At 45.0% G+C, this 15,758-nt stretch overlaps 1 protein-coding gene across 1 annotated transcript in view; it reads right to left on the reverse strand.

The window, feature by feature from the left end:
• The window catches only part of LOC140104530 (sodium- and chloride-dependent creatine transporter 1-like), a 44,383-nt gene extending 29,913 nt beyond the window's left edge, over nucleotides 1–14,470 (reverse strand). Inside the window, exon 1 of the mRNA XM_072128105.1 lies at nucleotides 14,045–14,470. Within this exon, the coding sequence (XP_071984206.1) occupies nucleotides 14,045–14,084 (40 nt within the window). The 5' untranslated portion in view covers nucleotides 14,085–14,470. The remainder of the gene's footprint in view (nucleotides 1–14,044) is intronic.
• Between the last annotated feature and the right edge of the window lie 1,288 nt (nucleotides 14,471–15,758).

A 15,758-nucleotide genomic window follows, 5' to 3' on the forward strand; every position in this document is an offset into this window, starting at 1 on the left:
TTAATATATAGAAATCAATTCACCCCTGACTTGACTTGATTTCTATATATTAACTATGCAGTATTTGGGCTATTTATATGAAGTATATGTTAAAAACGTGACATAGATATTTTTCCAAATGTGTACTAGATATTATAATACTGCCCCCTATGTACAAGAATATAACTACTATAATACTGCCCCCTATGTACAAGAATATAACTACTATAATACTGCCCCCTATGTACAGGAATATAACTACTATAATACTGCCCCCTATGTACAAGAATATAACTACTATAATACTGTCCCCTATGTACAAAACTATAACTGCGATAATACTGCCCCCTATGTACAAGAATATAACTACTATAATACTGCCCCCTATGTACAGGAATATAACTACTATAATACTGCTCCCTATGTACAAGAATATAACTACTATAATACTGCCCCCTATGTACAAGAATATAACTACTATAATACTGCCCCCTATGTACAACAATATAACTACTATAATACTGCCCCCTATGTACAACAATATAACTACTATAATACCGCCCCCTATGTACAAGTATATAACTACTATAATACCGCCCCCTATGTACAAGTATATAACTACTATAATACCGCCCCCTATGTACAAGAATATAACTACTATAATACCGCCCCCTATGTACAAGAATATTACTACTATAATACCGCCCCCTATGTACAAGAATATTACTACTATAATACCGCCCCCTATGTACAAGAATATTACTACTATAATACCGCCCCCTATGTACAAGAATATAACTACTATAATACCGCCCCCTATGTACAAGAATATTACTACTATAATACCGCCCCCTATGTACAAGAATATTACTACTATAATACCGCCCCCTATGTACAAGAATATAACTACTATAATACCGCCCCCTATGTACAAGAATATAACTACTATAATACCGCCCCCTATGTACAAGTATATAACTACTATAATACCGCCCCCTATGTACAAGTATATAACTACTATAATACTGCCCCCTATGTACAAGAATATAACTACTATAATACTGCCCCCTATGTACAGGAATATAACTACTATAATACTGCCTCCTATGTACAAGTATATAACTACTATAATACTGCCCCCTATGTACAAGAATATAACTACTATAATACTGTCTCCTATGTACAGGAATATAACTACTACTATAATACTGCCCCCTATGTACAGGAATATAACTACTATAATACTGCCTCCTATGTACAAGGATATAACTACTATAATACTGCCCCCTATGTACAGGAATATAACTTCTATAATACTGCCCCCTATGTACAAAAATGTAACTACTATAATTCTGCCCCTATGTACAAGAACATATCTATAGGCCATATTGGAAAAAGTATATGTGAGTGTAGAAGGGTTTATCTATTTGTCTACTGCAACCAGCTTTTACTCAGGAAAAAAGAGAGGCTGCAGAGCAGCTCAGTGCACAGAGCAAAGCAGTGTGAGGACACAACCCAGTGCACTTGGAGAAACTTCAGTCCTGTAATATAAATCCATATATCAGTCCTTCTGCTACTAACATAATAAACAAATAAAAGATGACATAAAGTTAGAACACACACTCGGCACTGCTACATCAGCCATATTTTTAATTAGTGGAAGTCAATATTAACATCCACAGTGATTTCCAGGCAACTGTTGGGTTTCTATGGCGAGTATAGACAGGATACGCCGCTGCGGCTTGTCTCTGCCGCGTGCTACCAGGAAAAACATTGGGTAAATTATGGTTATTACAAGGGGTCCAGACAAAACACTCGCTCTGTGTAATCCCGGCCATCTGCTGCCTCCGCGCTGTGGGTTATAACCTCGTCCTTAATTAAAAATGAGGGCCATATCGAAGCACCCGTCATCATCGGATTCCCTATGTACACAGTGCAATGTACATTGAGTACATAGACATCTAGCGATGATGGCCGAACTTCCGTTTTTAATGCAATCTCTCAAAAATTTATCAAAAATGCATATTTTTTTAGCTGCATTTACATAAACCCCGCCCCTTCCGCCATTTCAATGTATTAAGGGACTCCTATGGCTTCCACACCACAGGCCCTCATCATAGTCTCAGGGGAGGGAGGGGACGAAAAGTGAATAGGTATCATCATCACTTGGTATCCTAGGACTTGGTCTATAATCCTACACGGCTGACACCAGATTACAACAGCTGATCTCTGTTAACATCACAATCTTTAATACAAAGATGTCCGCTGTGTATCCTCTGTAGTAGTAGTAGTCACGTAGTCCGTCATCGTTCACAGATTCCTGTCAGGTTTGTGCTTTCCAGCATTCAGGTTTAATGCACCAAATCCTGTAATCTTCTCAGAAGAGAACGTCAGTAATCTCCCCATAACCATGACAACATCATACTCCACATTCATTCACCGTATAGGCCGCCCTCTATACTCAAAACAATATCGCCATTGTTTTTTTTTTTACTCGTTTACAGCTTCTTGGAAAGCTTGGTGACAAGCCAATATGGCCGCCATCATAGCATGTATAGGAACAGCAATGCAGCTTTCCCAGATTACTGACTGGAAAACTTTCTAGAAACACATCCACTAATCATCCACCTAGATTATAAGCCTCGTGGTACATATTACAGCCCTCACCCAGCTTTCCCAGACTCCTAGTCATATAAGGACAGTATTTCTGTATATATAGGCCGTTTTGACATTCAGGGGTTTGAGTTGCTTGTAAAAGTTGTGGTATATGGAGATTTATGTACATATATTATTAGTACGTGGCCTTTGAATGTCCTGAGGGGGGGAAGGAAACGGGAAAGGTGGACGTCAAACCTCTGTGTGAATCATTACGGGGGCCATATTGGTTGCTACTCAGCTTGCCAGAATTTTAGAGATGGTTGTTATACCTTTATGTGTAATAAGATGGCCTCCATCATTGCGGCCCCTCACACACTTAATGGGGAGGCGCTCACAAAGTCCTATCCAGAGAATGAATACAATCTGATTGTACGTTCAGAGACTGCTCTATGTACAGTCCGCAGCAGCTGCTGGAAGATTTGCGCTGACATCACTTGCTTCCGGCCCAATGTGGACATGACAGTAATGCAAAGTATACAGTGGGGGCAAACGTATTTAGTATCAGCCTCCAATTATGCAACTTCTCCCACTTAAAAAGATGTGAGAGGCCTGTAATTGACAAGATGGGGCTCATTTGCTAAGAGTCGCACTTTCGCCGGACTGTTCATCTTTTTCAGGGAATTACATGGCTTGGACAGGTATTTAACAGCTCTCTGCGCTGGGATTGTGTCGCATGCGATCGTTTTTTGCCGCAGATGCGACGGTTTCCATGTGACACAAATCGGGGGGGCATGCCATCGGACAATCTGACTGATTCGGATTGAGAACGGGATTTAACTTTCAAATTGTGTCGCAATCCAATGCACTTACATGCACCGGAAAGAAGAAGGTGAACTCCGGGGACCTGAGCGGGGAAGCGACACATGCAGGATATCGGGTGCATGATTTTAGTGAATCGCGGCACAGTGCATTATCATGGGACAATGCAAGATCTCACCACATAAAATAATCACAAGAACGGAGAGCAAAATTTGCAGAACATTCTTCCCATTTTGCAGCACTGACTCCTCACTTTGTGGCGCTACTTCATGTTATTATATGAACAGATTCCAGTGGAGATGGGAATCGGTAATGCTGGGACCTTTCCCTCATGTGGTATAACATGAAGTTATCAATATCACTGCACTACATCCTGCATTTCACCTTGTTATGACAGATCATTGTGAAATTGTTTCATTATTATGACATTATTTTACATAATTGTACCATCATTATGACATCATCTTCTATTATATTTCCATCACTACGACATCATCCTACATTGTATTTTCATCATTATGACCATCAGACATTCATACGACGTGATTAGAAGAGGTTATCAATATCATGCAGTTTAAGGTCAGTTACACACAGGCAGGGCTGACGCTAGAACTGGGCATACTCAGACAAGTGCCAGGGCCCAGAGCTGCTGGGGGGACCCATAAGGTTGTACAAAAGGAAACCATGGGGTTGTGGGGGGCTGTGTCTAATTAATCCATAGGGTGTGAGGGGGGCTTAAATAAAATAACCATGAGGGGGCTGTTTGGGATGATAAACTAAGGAATATTTTAGGGAAGAGGAGACTGTTTTAGTTTCTGAATGTTTAATGCCTCTATGGGCGTTCACTGCAAAGACTGAGACTCTGTCGCCCAGAGGCCTACTGAAACTTGGAGCCGACCCTGCACACAGGATCAGCTCTCAACAGGACCAGACACTACACCTCTAGAGAATTAAGTTGTAATCCCCAGCTGAATGGTGGGTGTCCTGAGTGTCAGACCTCCAGCGATCTGCTATTGATGACCTATCGATAAACCCCTTTAGTGATGTCATTATACCGTCTGATGATGTAATAATGAGAACCAATTTTTTTCAGCTGATTTGGTGGGATGTTAAGTGTTGGACCCTACTGGTCATCAATGTCATGACCCCGAAAAATCTCTCTTATACATAATCTTTTGTAATGATGACATCACTACCACATCACATCAGATTGCACATCCTCAGTGGCGTAACTACCGCCGTAGCAGCCATAGCGGTTGCTACGGGGCCCATGAGGTTAAGGGGCCCGGCGACGCACGGCTGAGTCATAATTTAAAGATACCGTGCCCCCGGGCCCCTCCCTCTGTGTCCCTGCCGAGCTCATAGCCTTATGTGCCTGACCCGCCCATTGCGTCTCATCCGCCGGCCGACACAGAGGACGGACCCCCTACCCACCAAGTGACTGACAAGCCTGCCCGTCCGCAAAACGAACCGCCCACCAAACTTCCCTTGCTCCTGCCCGCTCACAGCTCTTCCCGCGCGTGTCGACCGCCCGCCCACTGAACTTTCCGCCCGCCCACTGGACTTTCCGCCCGCCCACTGAACTTTCCGCCCGCCCACTGAACTTTCCGCCCGCCCACTGAACTTTCCGCCCGCCCACTGAACTTTCCGCCCGCCCACTGAACTTTCCGCCCGCGCGCGTCGACCGAACTTCCTGCGCACTCGCCCGCCCACTGAACTTGCCACCCAGCAGACCTCCTACCCACCGAATTTACCGTCCGCCCGCCCACCGATCTTACCGACCATCAAACTTACCACCCGTCTGATGGCTCCCCGGAACACCTGCCTGCTGACCCGCACAGCCACCACGCCGGACATCAAAAAAGTACTATTATTTACATGTTTCTGTGTACATACGTTTATATATGCATATATATGTTTATGTGTATGATGCTGTATGTGTGTTTTTGTATATGGTGCATATGTGTATGTATATGCTGCATTTATTGTGTGTATATGCTGTATATACTGTATGTGTGAATATGCAGCATATACTGTATACATATGTGTATATGCTGCATATACTTTATATACTGTATGTGTGTATATGCTACCTATACTGTATATGTGTGTATGCTGCATATACTGTATATGTGTGTATGCTGCATATACTGTATATGTGTGTATGCTGCATATACTGTATATGTGTGTATGCTGCATATACTGTATGTGTGTATATGCTGCCTATACTGTATATGTGTGTATGCTGCCTATACTGTATGTGTGTGTATGCTGCATATACTGTATGCATGTGTGTATGCTGCATATACTGTATGTATGTGTGTGTATGCTGCATATACTGTATGTATGTGTATGTATGCGTTTGCTATATGTGTGTTAATGCTGTATGTACTGTATGTAAACGCGGGATGTGTGTATATGGTGTGTTTAAACTGTATACATAAGTGTGTGTGTGATATATATATATATATACACACACTATATGTATATAATGTGTATGTACTATACAGTATGTGTGCAAATTTGAGGTGTATATACGGTATGAGTTTGTATATATTCAATATATTAGAGTATAAATGTACTTAAATGTGTGCGTATAAGTTGTACATGTATGTATGTGGGTGTGAGTATAGAAAAGTGAATGCATGAGTGTAGAACTTTATATGTGTGTGTATATATGTCTGTACAGATTTGCATATATCTTTTAAAGGGGAAAGGGGGCCCCATGCAGAAATCTGCTATGGGGCCCGACCACTCCTAGTTACGCCTCTGCACATCCTTATGACCTCATGCTACATTTCACATCGTAAGATTCCCATTCACGATTACAGCGTTTCACTCCATGGCGTCACCATTCGTTATGATGTGATTTCCCTCCGTGACCTGCGGATATACTCAGCACCCAGTTTCCTATGCCTTCCCATGCCAGCTGCAGGCACCCCTGTCCTTGGCACACCGTGTGCCAGCCGCACATCCACATCTCTATTCTCAGCCGGTGACATCACAATGCAGAGCAATGAATCACTGGCAGCGTCTATAAATCACAGCGCTGGAGACACCTACACACAGCAGCAGAGGGGAGGGAGGGGGGGTGCAGCAGCGACTGCAGAGAGGGGAGGGGGGCGCAGAGCCAGGACTCAAGGACACGTCCCATTATCTCACCTCTGTGATGCACAGCGCTGTCCTTACAACCTCAGCATCTCAAGGGCAACGTCACGCTCCTTGAATTTATGAAAGAGCCTCAAGACATATAACAACGTGCAGGGATATGGCGGCATAAAATAATGAGGCGGTGAAGGGCACAGCGCTGGAAGGCAGCAGGGGGTCTCCATGCCTGCATCATCATCTGAATATACTCCATCAAACCATCCATATGGCTCTATTATATGATCACTATAGGGCAGTATTATGTACGTCAGGAGTGTAGTTAAGGGATAACTGCCACAGGAGGGTAGATGAGGGTACGGTGCGGCACAGCTGGCACCATATAGCACTACTGCCTGTATATGGGCACAATAATATGATTACTATAAAAGGCCATTATATGAGCACTATGTGACACTATTATGTAATGAAGACACTATATAGCTTTTTTACATGAGCACTATGTAGTAGTTTTATGCAATGTAGACACTATATAATAGGCCCATTACTTGAGCACAATGTAGCACTTTTATGCAATGTAGACACTATATAGCACCATTACTTGAGCACTATGTAGCACTTTTATGCAATGTAGACACTATATAGCACCATTACTTGAGCACTATGTAGCACTTTTATGCAATGTAGACACTATATAGCACCATTACTTGAGCACAATGTAGCACTTTTATGCAATGTAGACACTATATAGCACCATTACTTGAGCACTATGTAGCACTTTTATGCAATGTAGACACTATATAGCACCATTACTTGAGCACAATGTAGCACTTTTATGCAATGTAGACACTATATAGCACCATTACTTGAGCACTATGTAGCACTTTTATGCAATGTAGACATTATATAGCACCATTACTTGAGCACTATGTAGCACTTTTATGCAATGTAGACACTATATAGCACCATTACTTGAGCACTATGTAGCACTTTTATGCAATGTAGACACTATATAGCACCATTACTTGAGCACTATGTAGCACTTTTATGTAAACTCTATAGTTTTATGTGTGAGCACTGTATAGCACCATTATGTGAACACTGTATAGTTCTGTTAGAACTATTACCTGCCCACTATATGATGATATCAATACAGACTGTTAAATCGCAATATTCAGCAATCATGTATATCACTTACACTACTTATACACATTAATAGTTAATTATACTGGAACTACTTTGAAAATAACCACAGGATGGTAATAAAATACTCACTTCCTGCAGTCGCCACTAGGGGGAGCGCAGGAGCTTCCCTCATATTGTGTTATTATAGAGTTCACTGTATAAACAGTCTGTAGTAGGCTCCTCAGCTCCCCCTAGTGGTGTTCGCAGGAAGAGAGAATTTTATCATTCAACACTGGGGATTTGGAGCTTTGTATCTGTAAAACTATAGGCTCCTACAGTAATAGTGACTTGTTTGGATGGTGACACCCCAGCGTGTGGAGCATCGTACATTCTTCCATTATTGGCAAAATAGGAGTGTATGCTCAGAGAGAGAAAGAAAACATCTTTGTTCAGGAAGGGAAGAGCTGACGTGTGCCGGCGCCTCCTGTCCCTGTAACGTGTGGGCACAATGGAGACATTTACAAGCGCTTACACATAGACTCCCCCTAACAGATGCATATTGTGTCTGTATCTGCTCCTCCCACCTGACACCCTGTCTCCAGCATCTCTGGTAATATGTATAATGAGACTATGTATAGTATAATACTATGCAAATATAGAAACTACATGATATATACCATACATAAAGGTCAGAGCAGTCCAAAATACAGGAGTGCAGCTCTGGAGTATAATACTGGATATAACTGGATCAGTACAGGATAAGTAATGTCATGTATGTACACAGTGACTGTACCTCCAGCAGAATAGTGAGTGCAGCTCTGGAGTATAATACAGGATGTAACTCAGGATCAGTACAGGATAAGTAATGTCATGTATGTACACAGTGACTGCACCAGCAGCAGAATAGTGAGTGCAGCTCTGGAGTATAATACAGGATGTAACTCAGGATCAGTACAGGATAAGTAATGTCATGTATGTACACAGTGACTGCACCAGCAGCAGAATAGTGAGTGCAGCTCTGGAGTATAATACAGGATGTAACTCAGGATCAGTACAGGATAAGTAATGTCATGTATGTACACAGTGACTGCACCAGCAGCAGAATAGTGAGTACAGCTCTGGGGTATAATACAGGATGTAACTCAGGATCAGTACAGGATAAGTAATGTCATGTATGTACACAGTAACTGCACCAGCAGCAGAATAGTGAGTGCAGCTCTGGCGTATAATACAGGATGTAACCCAGGATCAGTACAGGATAAGTAATGTCATGTATGTACACAGTGACTGCACCAGCAGCAGAATAGTGAGTGCAGCTCTGGAGTATAATACAGGATGTAACTCAGGATCAGTACAGGATAAGTAATGTCATGTATGTACACAGTGACTGCACCAGCAGCAGAATAGTGAGTGCAGCTCTGGAGTATAATACAGGATGTAACTCAGGATCAGTACAGGATAAGTAATGTCATGTATGTACACAGTGACTGCACCAGCAGCAGAATAGTGAGTGCAGCTCTGGGGTATAATACAGGATGTAACTCAGGATCAGTACAGGATAAGTAATGTCATGTATGTACACAGTGACTGCACCAGCAGCAGAATAGTGAGTGCAGCTCTGGGGTATAATACAGGATGTAACTCAGGATCAGTACAGGATAAGTAATGTCATGTATGTACACAGTGACTGCAGCAGAATAGTGAGTGCAGCTCTGGAGTATAATACAGGAGGTAACTCAGGATCAGTACAGGATAAGTAATGTCATGTATGTACACAGTGACTGCACCAGCAGCAGAATAGTGAGTGCAGCTCTGGGGTATAATACAGGATGTAACTCAGGATCAGTACAGGATAAGTAATGTCATGTATGTACACAGTGACTGCAGCAGAATAGTGAGTGCAGCTCTGGGGTATAATACAGGAGGTAACTCAGGATCAGTACAGGATAAGTAATGTCATGTATGTACACAGTGACTGCACCAGCAGCAGAATAGTGAGTGCAGCTCTGGAGTATAGTAATACGTAATGTCATGTTTGTATCCTTTGGCTTTGTCCTGGTCACCAGTTTAGCTCATATTCTAGGTTTTAATTCGAAAAACGTTATTGAGCAGACACAAGCTGGATAGTTTTCACATCGTTGAGGTTGAACCCATGGCCCCGGTCCTGTAATACATCGGTGCTCAGCTCGGAGCCATCATGTCGCTCTTGTCTGACACTATTAGATGTATTGAACCATAAACTCGTCCTGTCGGCTGTAGATGTCACTTTGTTGCGGCGCATTTTTCTTGTTATGAAACAAAACTGCATAAAGCGTGAGGATGAGCCTCTGCACTGGGGGCTGGGCCTCTGCGGTGGGTCCCGTGGCCACTCTTAGGGCCGGGTTACAGATCTGTGCTGTATGGATTAGGGGTCCATACTGTAGCCCATGTAACTCCGAAATCCTCTTGTAGAAATAATACCACCTTACAGTGAGCACATTCAGCAGTGTAGTGCAGTGTAGTCTACACTCCTCTGGCTGTGTACAGGGCCCAAAGTACAATGGGTACAAAGGCTTCTTGTTATATTTGGCCACACACAAGTGTCAGTGTTATGTCAGGCGCCGGACCATGGAGTCAGAGCCCCCAAATGTAGGGAATCTCGCAGGACGACCCCCTGCCCGCCAGGGACTGTACCGGGCGCAGCACAACCTCCCATCGCTCCGCACAGTTAGTATCCATTGGCCGCTTTGTGACTGATGAATAATGTTCATTGAGCAGAAAATGAAGAGCGGCGGCTGTGGCCCGAAGGTGGCGCTGTAACCCGTTACCATGGCGATGGCGAGCCCGAGACGCAGATTTCTTACAATTATTATGCTCCATAACAGCTCAATGGAAAACACGGAATGTACAGTAATGCTTCATAGATGTCACCCTCCCCCACCTACCCCCAAAACATGGGACACATCACATCACCCCTACAGCTACACTCATACCCAGGGACCGGGAGACTGAGCCACCGGACACCAGGGACCGGGAGACTGAGCCACCGGACACCAGGGACCGGGGCACTGAGCCACCGCACACCAGGGACCGGGGCACTGAGCCACCGGACACCAGGGACCGGGGCACTGAGCCACCGGACACCAGGGACCGGGGCACTGAGCCACCGGACACCAGGGACCGGGGCACTGAGCCACCGGACACCAGGGACCGGGAGACTGAGCCACCGGACACCAGGGACCGGGAGACTGAGCCACCGGACACCAGGGACCGGGAGACTGAGCCACCGGACACCAGGGACCGGGAGACTGAGCCACCGGACACCAGGGACCGGGAGACTGAGCCACCGGACACCAGGGACCGGGAGACTGAGCCACCGGACACCAGGGACCGGGAGACTGAGCCACCGGACACCAGGGACCGGGAGACTGAGCCACCGGACACCAGGGACCGGGAGACTGAGCCACCGGACACCAGGGACCGGGAGACTGAGCCACCGGACACCAGGGACCGGGAGACTGAGCCACCGGACACCAGGGACCGGGAGACTGAGCCACCGGACACCAGGGACCGGGAGACTGAGCCACCGGACACCAGGGACCGGGGCACTGAGCCACCGGACACCAGGGACCGGGGCACTGAGCCACCGGACACCAGGGACCGGGGCACTGAGCCACCGGACACTAGAGACCGGGAGACAGAACCACTGGACACTAGAGACCGGGAGACAGAACCACTAGATGCCAGGTACCGGGAAACAAAACCACTGGATACCACTGGACTTAACTCAATATACACTAAACCACTGACCCCCAGACACAAGGTCACTAACCACTGGACCAAAGGACACCAAGAACCGGTACACTGAAACACTGGATACCAGGGACACTGAACCACTAGACACCAAAGACTAGGACACTAAAACACTGGGCACCTGGGATCAGGACACTGACTCACTGGACAATAGGGACTGGGAGACTAAACCACTGAACACTATGGAGAGAGACACAGAACCACTGGACACCAGGGACCGAAACACTGGACTACTGGACACCAGGGACTGAGACACTGAGCCACTGGACACCAGGATGTAGTTCATGTAGCCCTGCACCAGGCGTAAGATAGAACGTCCACAATAAACAGCCTTTCCATTGATGAAATAGCGATGTATGTAGCGTCGCCCACTCCTGGGTGGAGCTTTATAAGCCACGACCCTTTTCAGATCCATTGCCATCAATCATTATTTGTGTATTTTTCGTAGTTTAGCATGAAAGGCGTCTAATCTGAGCCGTAGTAAGACTACAACTCCCAGCATTGTGTCATCCAGCTTCCCCACAATCAGAAACTCAACAAGCCAAGGACCTGTAAATGGTTAATATACAGAAGTGTAATTAACTCTTTCACTACTGCACTACTTCTATACTGGGGCCACTGGTCGCCTGGAGTGTGGCAAGGACAGGGTTAAGCACATGGGTGCCCGGGCACCTCTCCGGGCTCTGCCACTCTCCTCATTTCCTTTCATGGAAATCGATGAATAACATTAACCATTGGCTGCGTTACAAATGCTTCAGAGCTGCGCTCAGACTTTCAATGGTCTCTTTCTCATATATAAATATATACGTTTGGATCGAACAGTCCTGGCCTAAAGAGCTGACACTCTACGGGAGGGGACACACAGCATGTAGTCATCTGAGAGAGCACGACAGGGCATGTGCCCACTTAATGGGTGCCAACAAACTACCCTCCCTTGCAAATATCAGATGTAGCAGAGCTGGGTTTGTCTAGACTGCAGGAAAGTGACTCCACAGCTACCTCAGCTCTGCTACATCAGCACAGCCAGGCACATGTACAAGGTACAGATGTAGCAGAGCCGGGATACAATGTCTAATAATGGGCAGATTTGGGATTTTTTTTTAAGAATGTGTAAATCCAACACATTTCAACGTAACAGTAGTAGGAAATGTGCCAAATGACAGACTCAGCACTGCTACATCTGTACATATAACTATACACAGTGTATTATACACCCATGGGAGCAGCGTTTCCCTATATTGTCCCAGCCAATCACACGGCATACGCCGCACTACATCTATATGTCACACACAGCGATTCCAAGATGGTGCAGAGAAGAGAGCGGCGGGGGATGGGCGCTGCATTGTGCGGCACGTACACCCTGACAGCACCCGCGGAGGTGTCTGGCTCCAGCGCTCCCGTCACATCGCCTTTAAGGCTTCCCATTCCCTCCATAGAAATGATAATGATGATGGATGGCGGGGCATGCGCACACAGACGCGTCCTCAATGGAGCGACATGTACACACCGCACGCTCGCCCCCGCACAGACGTAAGCAACGCCATCACATATCTGCAGTGAGCCCCACTAATGGCAGTGCAGGATATGGAAGGAAGACGTCAGGACCCATACTGGATGGATATGAGATCATTGATAAATAATAGACAGAATTGTCTTTACATGTGAGGATATCTGTCCAATGTCTATCCAATCAGACCAGATCCAATCTACAGCAAACTGTTAAGTGCGAGTGGCCGCAGTCTCGTCTGCTAGAAAACCGACGTACGGAAAAATCCTTCGCAATGATTGTAGAGTGTAAACGCTGTGTCTGAAACACAACTATAGGGGAGGGGAGAGTCCGGATTTAAGAAGAGAATTATCTATGGGTAGAAATAGCGAGAGAGAGGTCGATAGGAGATAGAGATCCGAGAGATAGGTTTATATCAAATAGATAGATGTGAGATACAGAAATAAGAGATAGATACAAGTGAGATATAGATAGATAATAGATAGAGATAGATAGGATATAGATAGATAGATAGATAGATAGATAGATAGATAGATAGATAGATAGATAGGAGATAGATAGAAGCCCGAGGTCCATAGACAGATAGATCCATAGATAGATAGATAGATATGAGATAGATAGAAGAGAGATAGATAGAGATAGATAGAAGAGAGATAGATAGAAGGATATGAGATAGATATGAGATAGATAGATATGAGATAGATAGATAGATGAGAGATAGATATGAGATAGATATGAGATAGATAGAAGAGAGAGAGATAGATAGATAGAAGGATATGAGATAGATATGAGATAGATAGATATGAGATAGATAGAAGAGAGATAGATAGATAGAAGGATATGAGATAGATAGATATGAGATAGATAGATATGAGATAGATAGATAGATATGAGATATATAGATAGAAGGATATGAGATAGATAGATATGAGATAGATCACATAATACTATACAGAGAATTCCTCTATGACAGGGATACGTGGACCCGCGTGATGATGACGATGAATGGACGGATGCGGTGAATGGCGGCCGCTGTCGCTCACGCTGTTACTACGTATGACATGTCACATAGTACCGCACTATAGACGTTGTGCTGCCATATGGAGGTAAGTCACCTACCTGCGCCCTTGTCTTTCGTCGCGGTCGTGATACTTCTCATTGTCGTCGGAGGGTCCGGTCTCGATATTTAGAGATTTTTTTTTTCTTCTTTTTTTATCTTTTTTGTTATCGCAGCAAATAAAAAATATATTTAGTCTTTTTTTTTTTTTTTATAAAATAAAATTATAAAGGTTTAAGAAATAAAAAAAAAAAAAGACAGAGAGAACCTCGGGGAGCGGGGGAGGGGGTTCAGAAACAATCCACAAAACACTTGAAGGTGAGTCGGAAGAACCGCATTGATGAAGATTCGGAACGTGGGAATGAAGTGTCAGCGAGCGGCCAAGTGCCTGGGAGAGCTGGATCAGGGGTGGAAGAGGAGGCTTTGTGTGTGAGCCGTCTCCATCACACGCGCTGTCTCGTAAGACACTGAGACGCTCTCGCCAAATAAAGAATTGAAGAAGAGGAGGAAAAAAAAAAAAAAATTCCTGTGCCCCTCCCCCGGCGGCTGATTGGCTGCAGCCCCTGCTGGTGGAGCAGCATCACCGCATCCACCTGCTCAGCACCCGCACCTCCATCATCAGAACCCTTCACATGCTGGAAGCATCACGTGCACATGTAGCAGAGTTACATCTGTCCTATAGTCTGAGACAACTACGACTCTCAGCATCCCTCACCGCCCCCATCCCATGATCACAATCTACAACGTCAGTTCTGATCAGACACAAGTGGGACCTGGTACCTCACAGGCGAAATGTCTTCTCCTTCGGGGACAGGAGTGCATGACAACTTCTCCCTGTTGTGACTGCAGAATTTTCCTCCACGGCAGCACATCTCCACACTGCGCCCCTAAAAATAGCACAATCACCTACAGTATAGTGTCCCCTGGATAACAGATAGGCGTCACACTGCGCCCCTAAAAATAGCACAATCACTTACAGTATAGTGTCCCCTGGATAACAGATATGCGCCAAAATGTGCTCCAAAATAATCCATACTGTGCCCTTCCCCCCCCCCAAATATATCAAATACACCCCCATAACTAAACCACACCGCTCCCCCTACATGTATAAAAAGTATCAATATATAACAATATATAATAATATGTAACTATTCTATAAATTATTTTATATACAGCCCCTCCATGTACTTACCTAGGCCAGTGCTCATACGTCCTCTCTTCCGTCCTCTCACTGCTGAAGTCGGGACAGACGTGAAAAGAAGCGTGGCCACGCAGCAGTGCATGCTGGGTCAGGGTGTGACATGTGTATAGGAAGGGTCCTGGCTGTGTCACAATCTGTGTGTCAATTGTACCCGCGTTTTAAAGACGCAGATGTGGTTGACAACTGATACTTCTCCCTCCTATGGAGAGGGTGGACAGCAACTCAGTGCATTTAGGCATGTAGACATGGTCAAGACAATCTCCTGCAGTTCAAACCGAGCATCAGCATGGGGAAGAAAGGTGATTTGTGGCCTTTGAACGTGGCATGGTTGTTGGTGCCAGAAGGGCTGGTCTGAGTATTTCAGAAACTGCTGATCTACTGGGATTTTCACGCACAACCATCTCTAGGGTTTACAGAGAATGGTCCGAAAGAGAAAAAACATCCAGTGAGCGGCAGTTCTGTGGGCGGAAATGCCTTGTTGATGCCAGAGGTCAGAGGAGAATGGGCAGACTGGTTCGAGCTGATAGAAAGTCAACAGTGACTCAAATCGCCACCCGTTACAACCAAGGTAGGCA

This window comes from Engystomops pustulosus, chromosome 10 (assembly GCF_040894005.1).
Source record: "Engystomops pustulosus chromosome 10, aEngPut4.maternal, whole genome shotgun sequence".
NCBI classification, from domain to species: domain Eukaryota; kingdom Metazoa; phylum Chordata; class Amphibia; order Anura; family Leptodactylidae; genus Engystomops; species Engystomops pustulosus.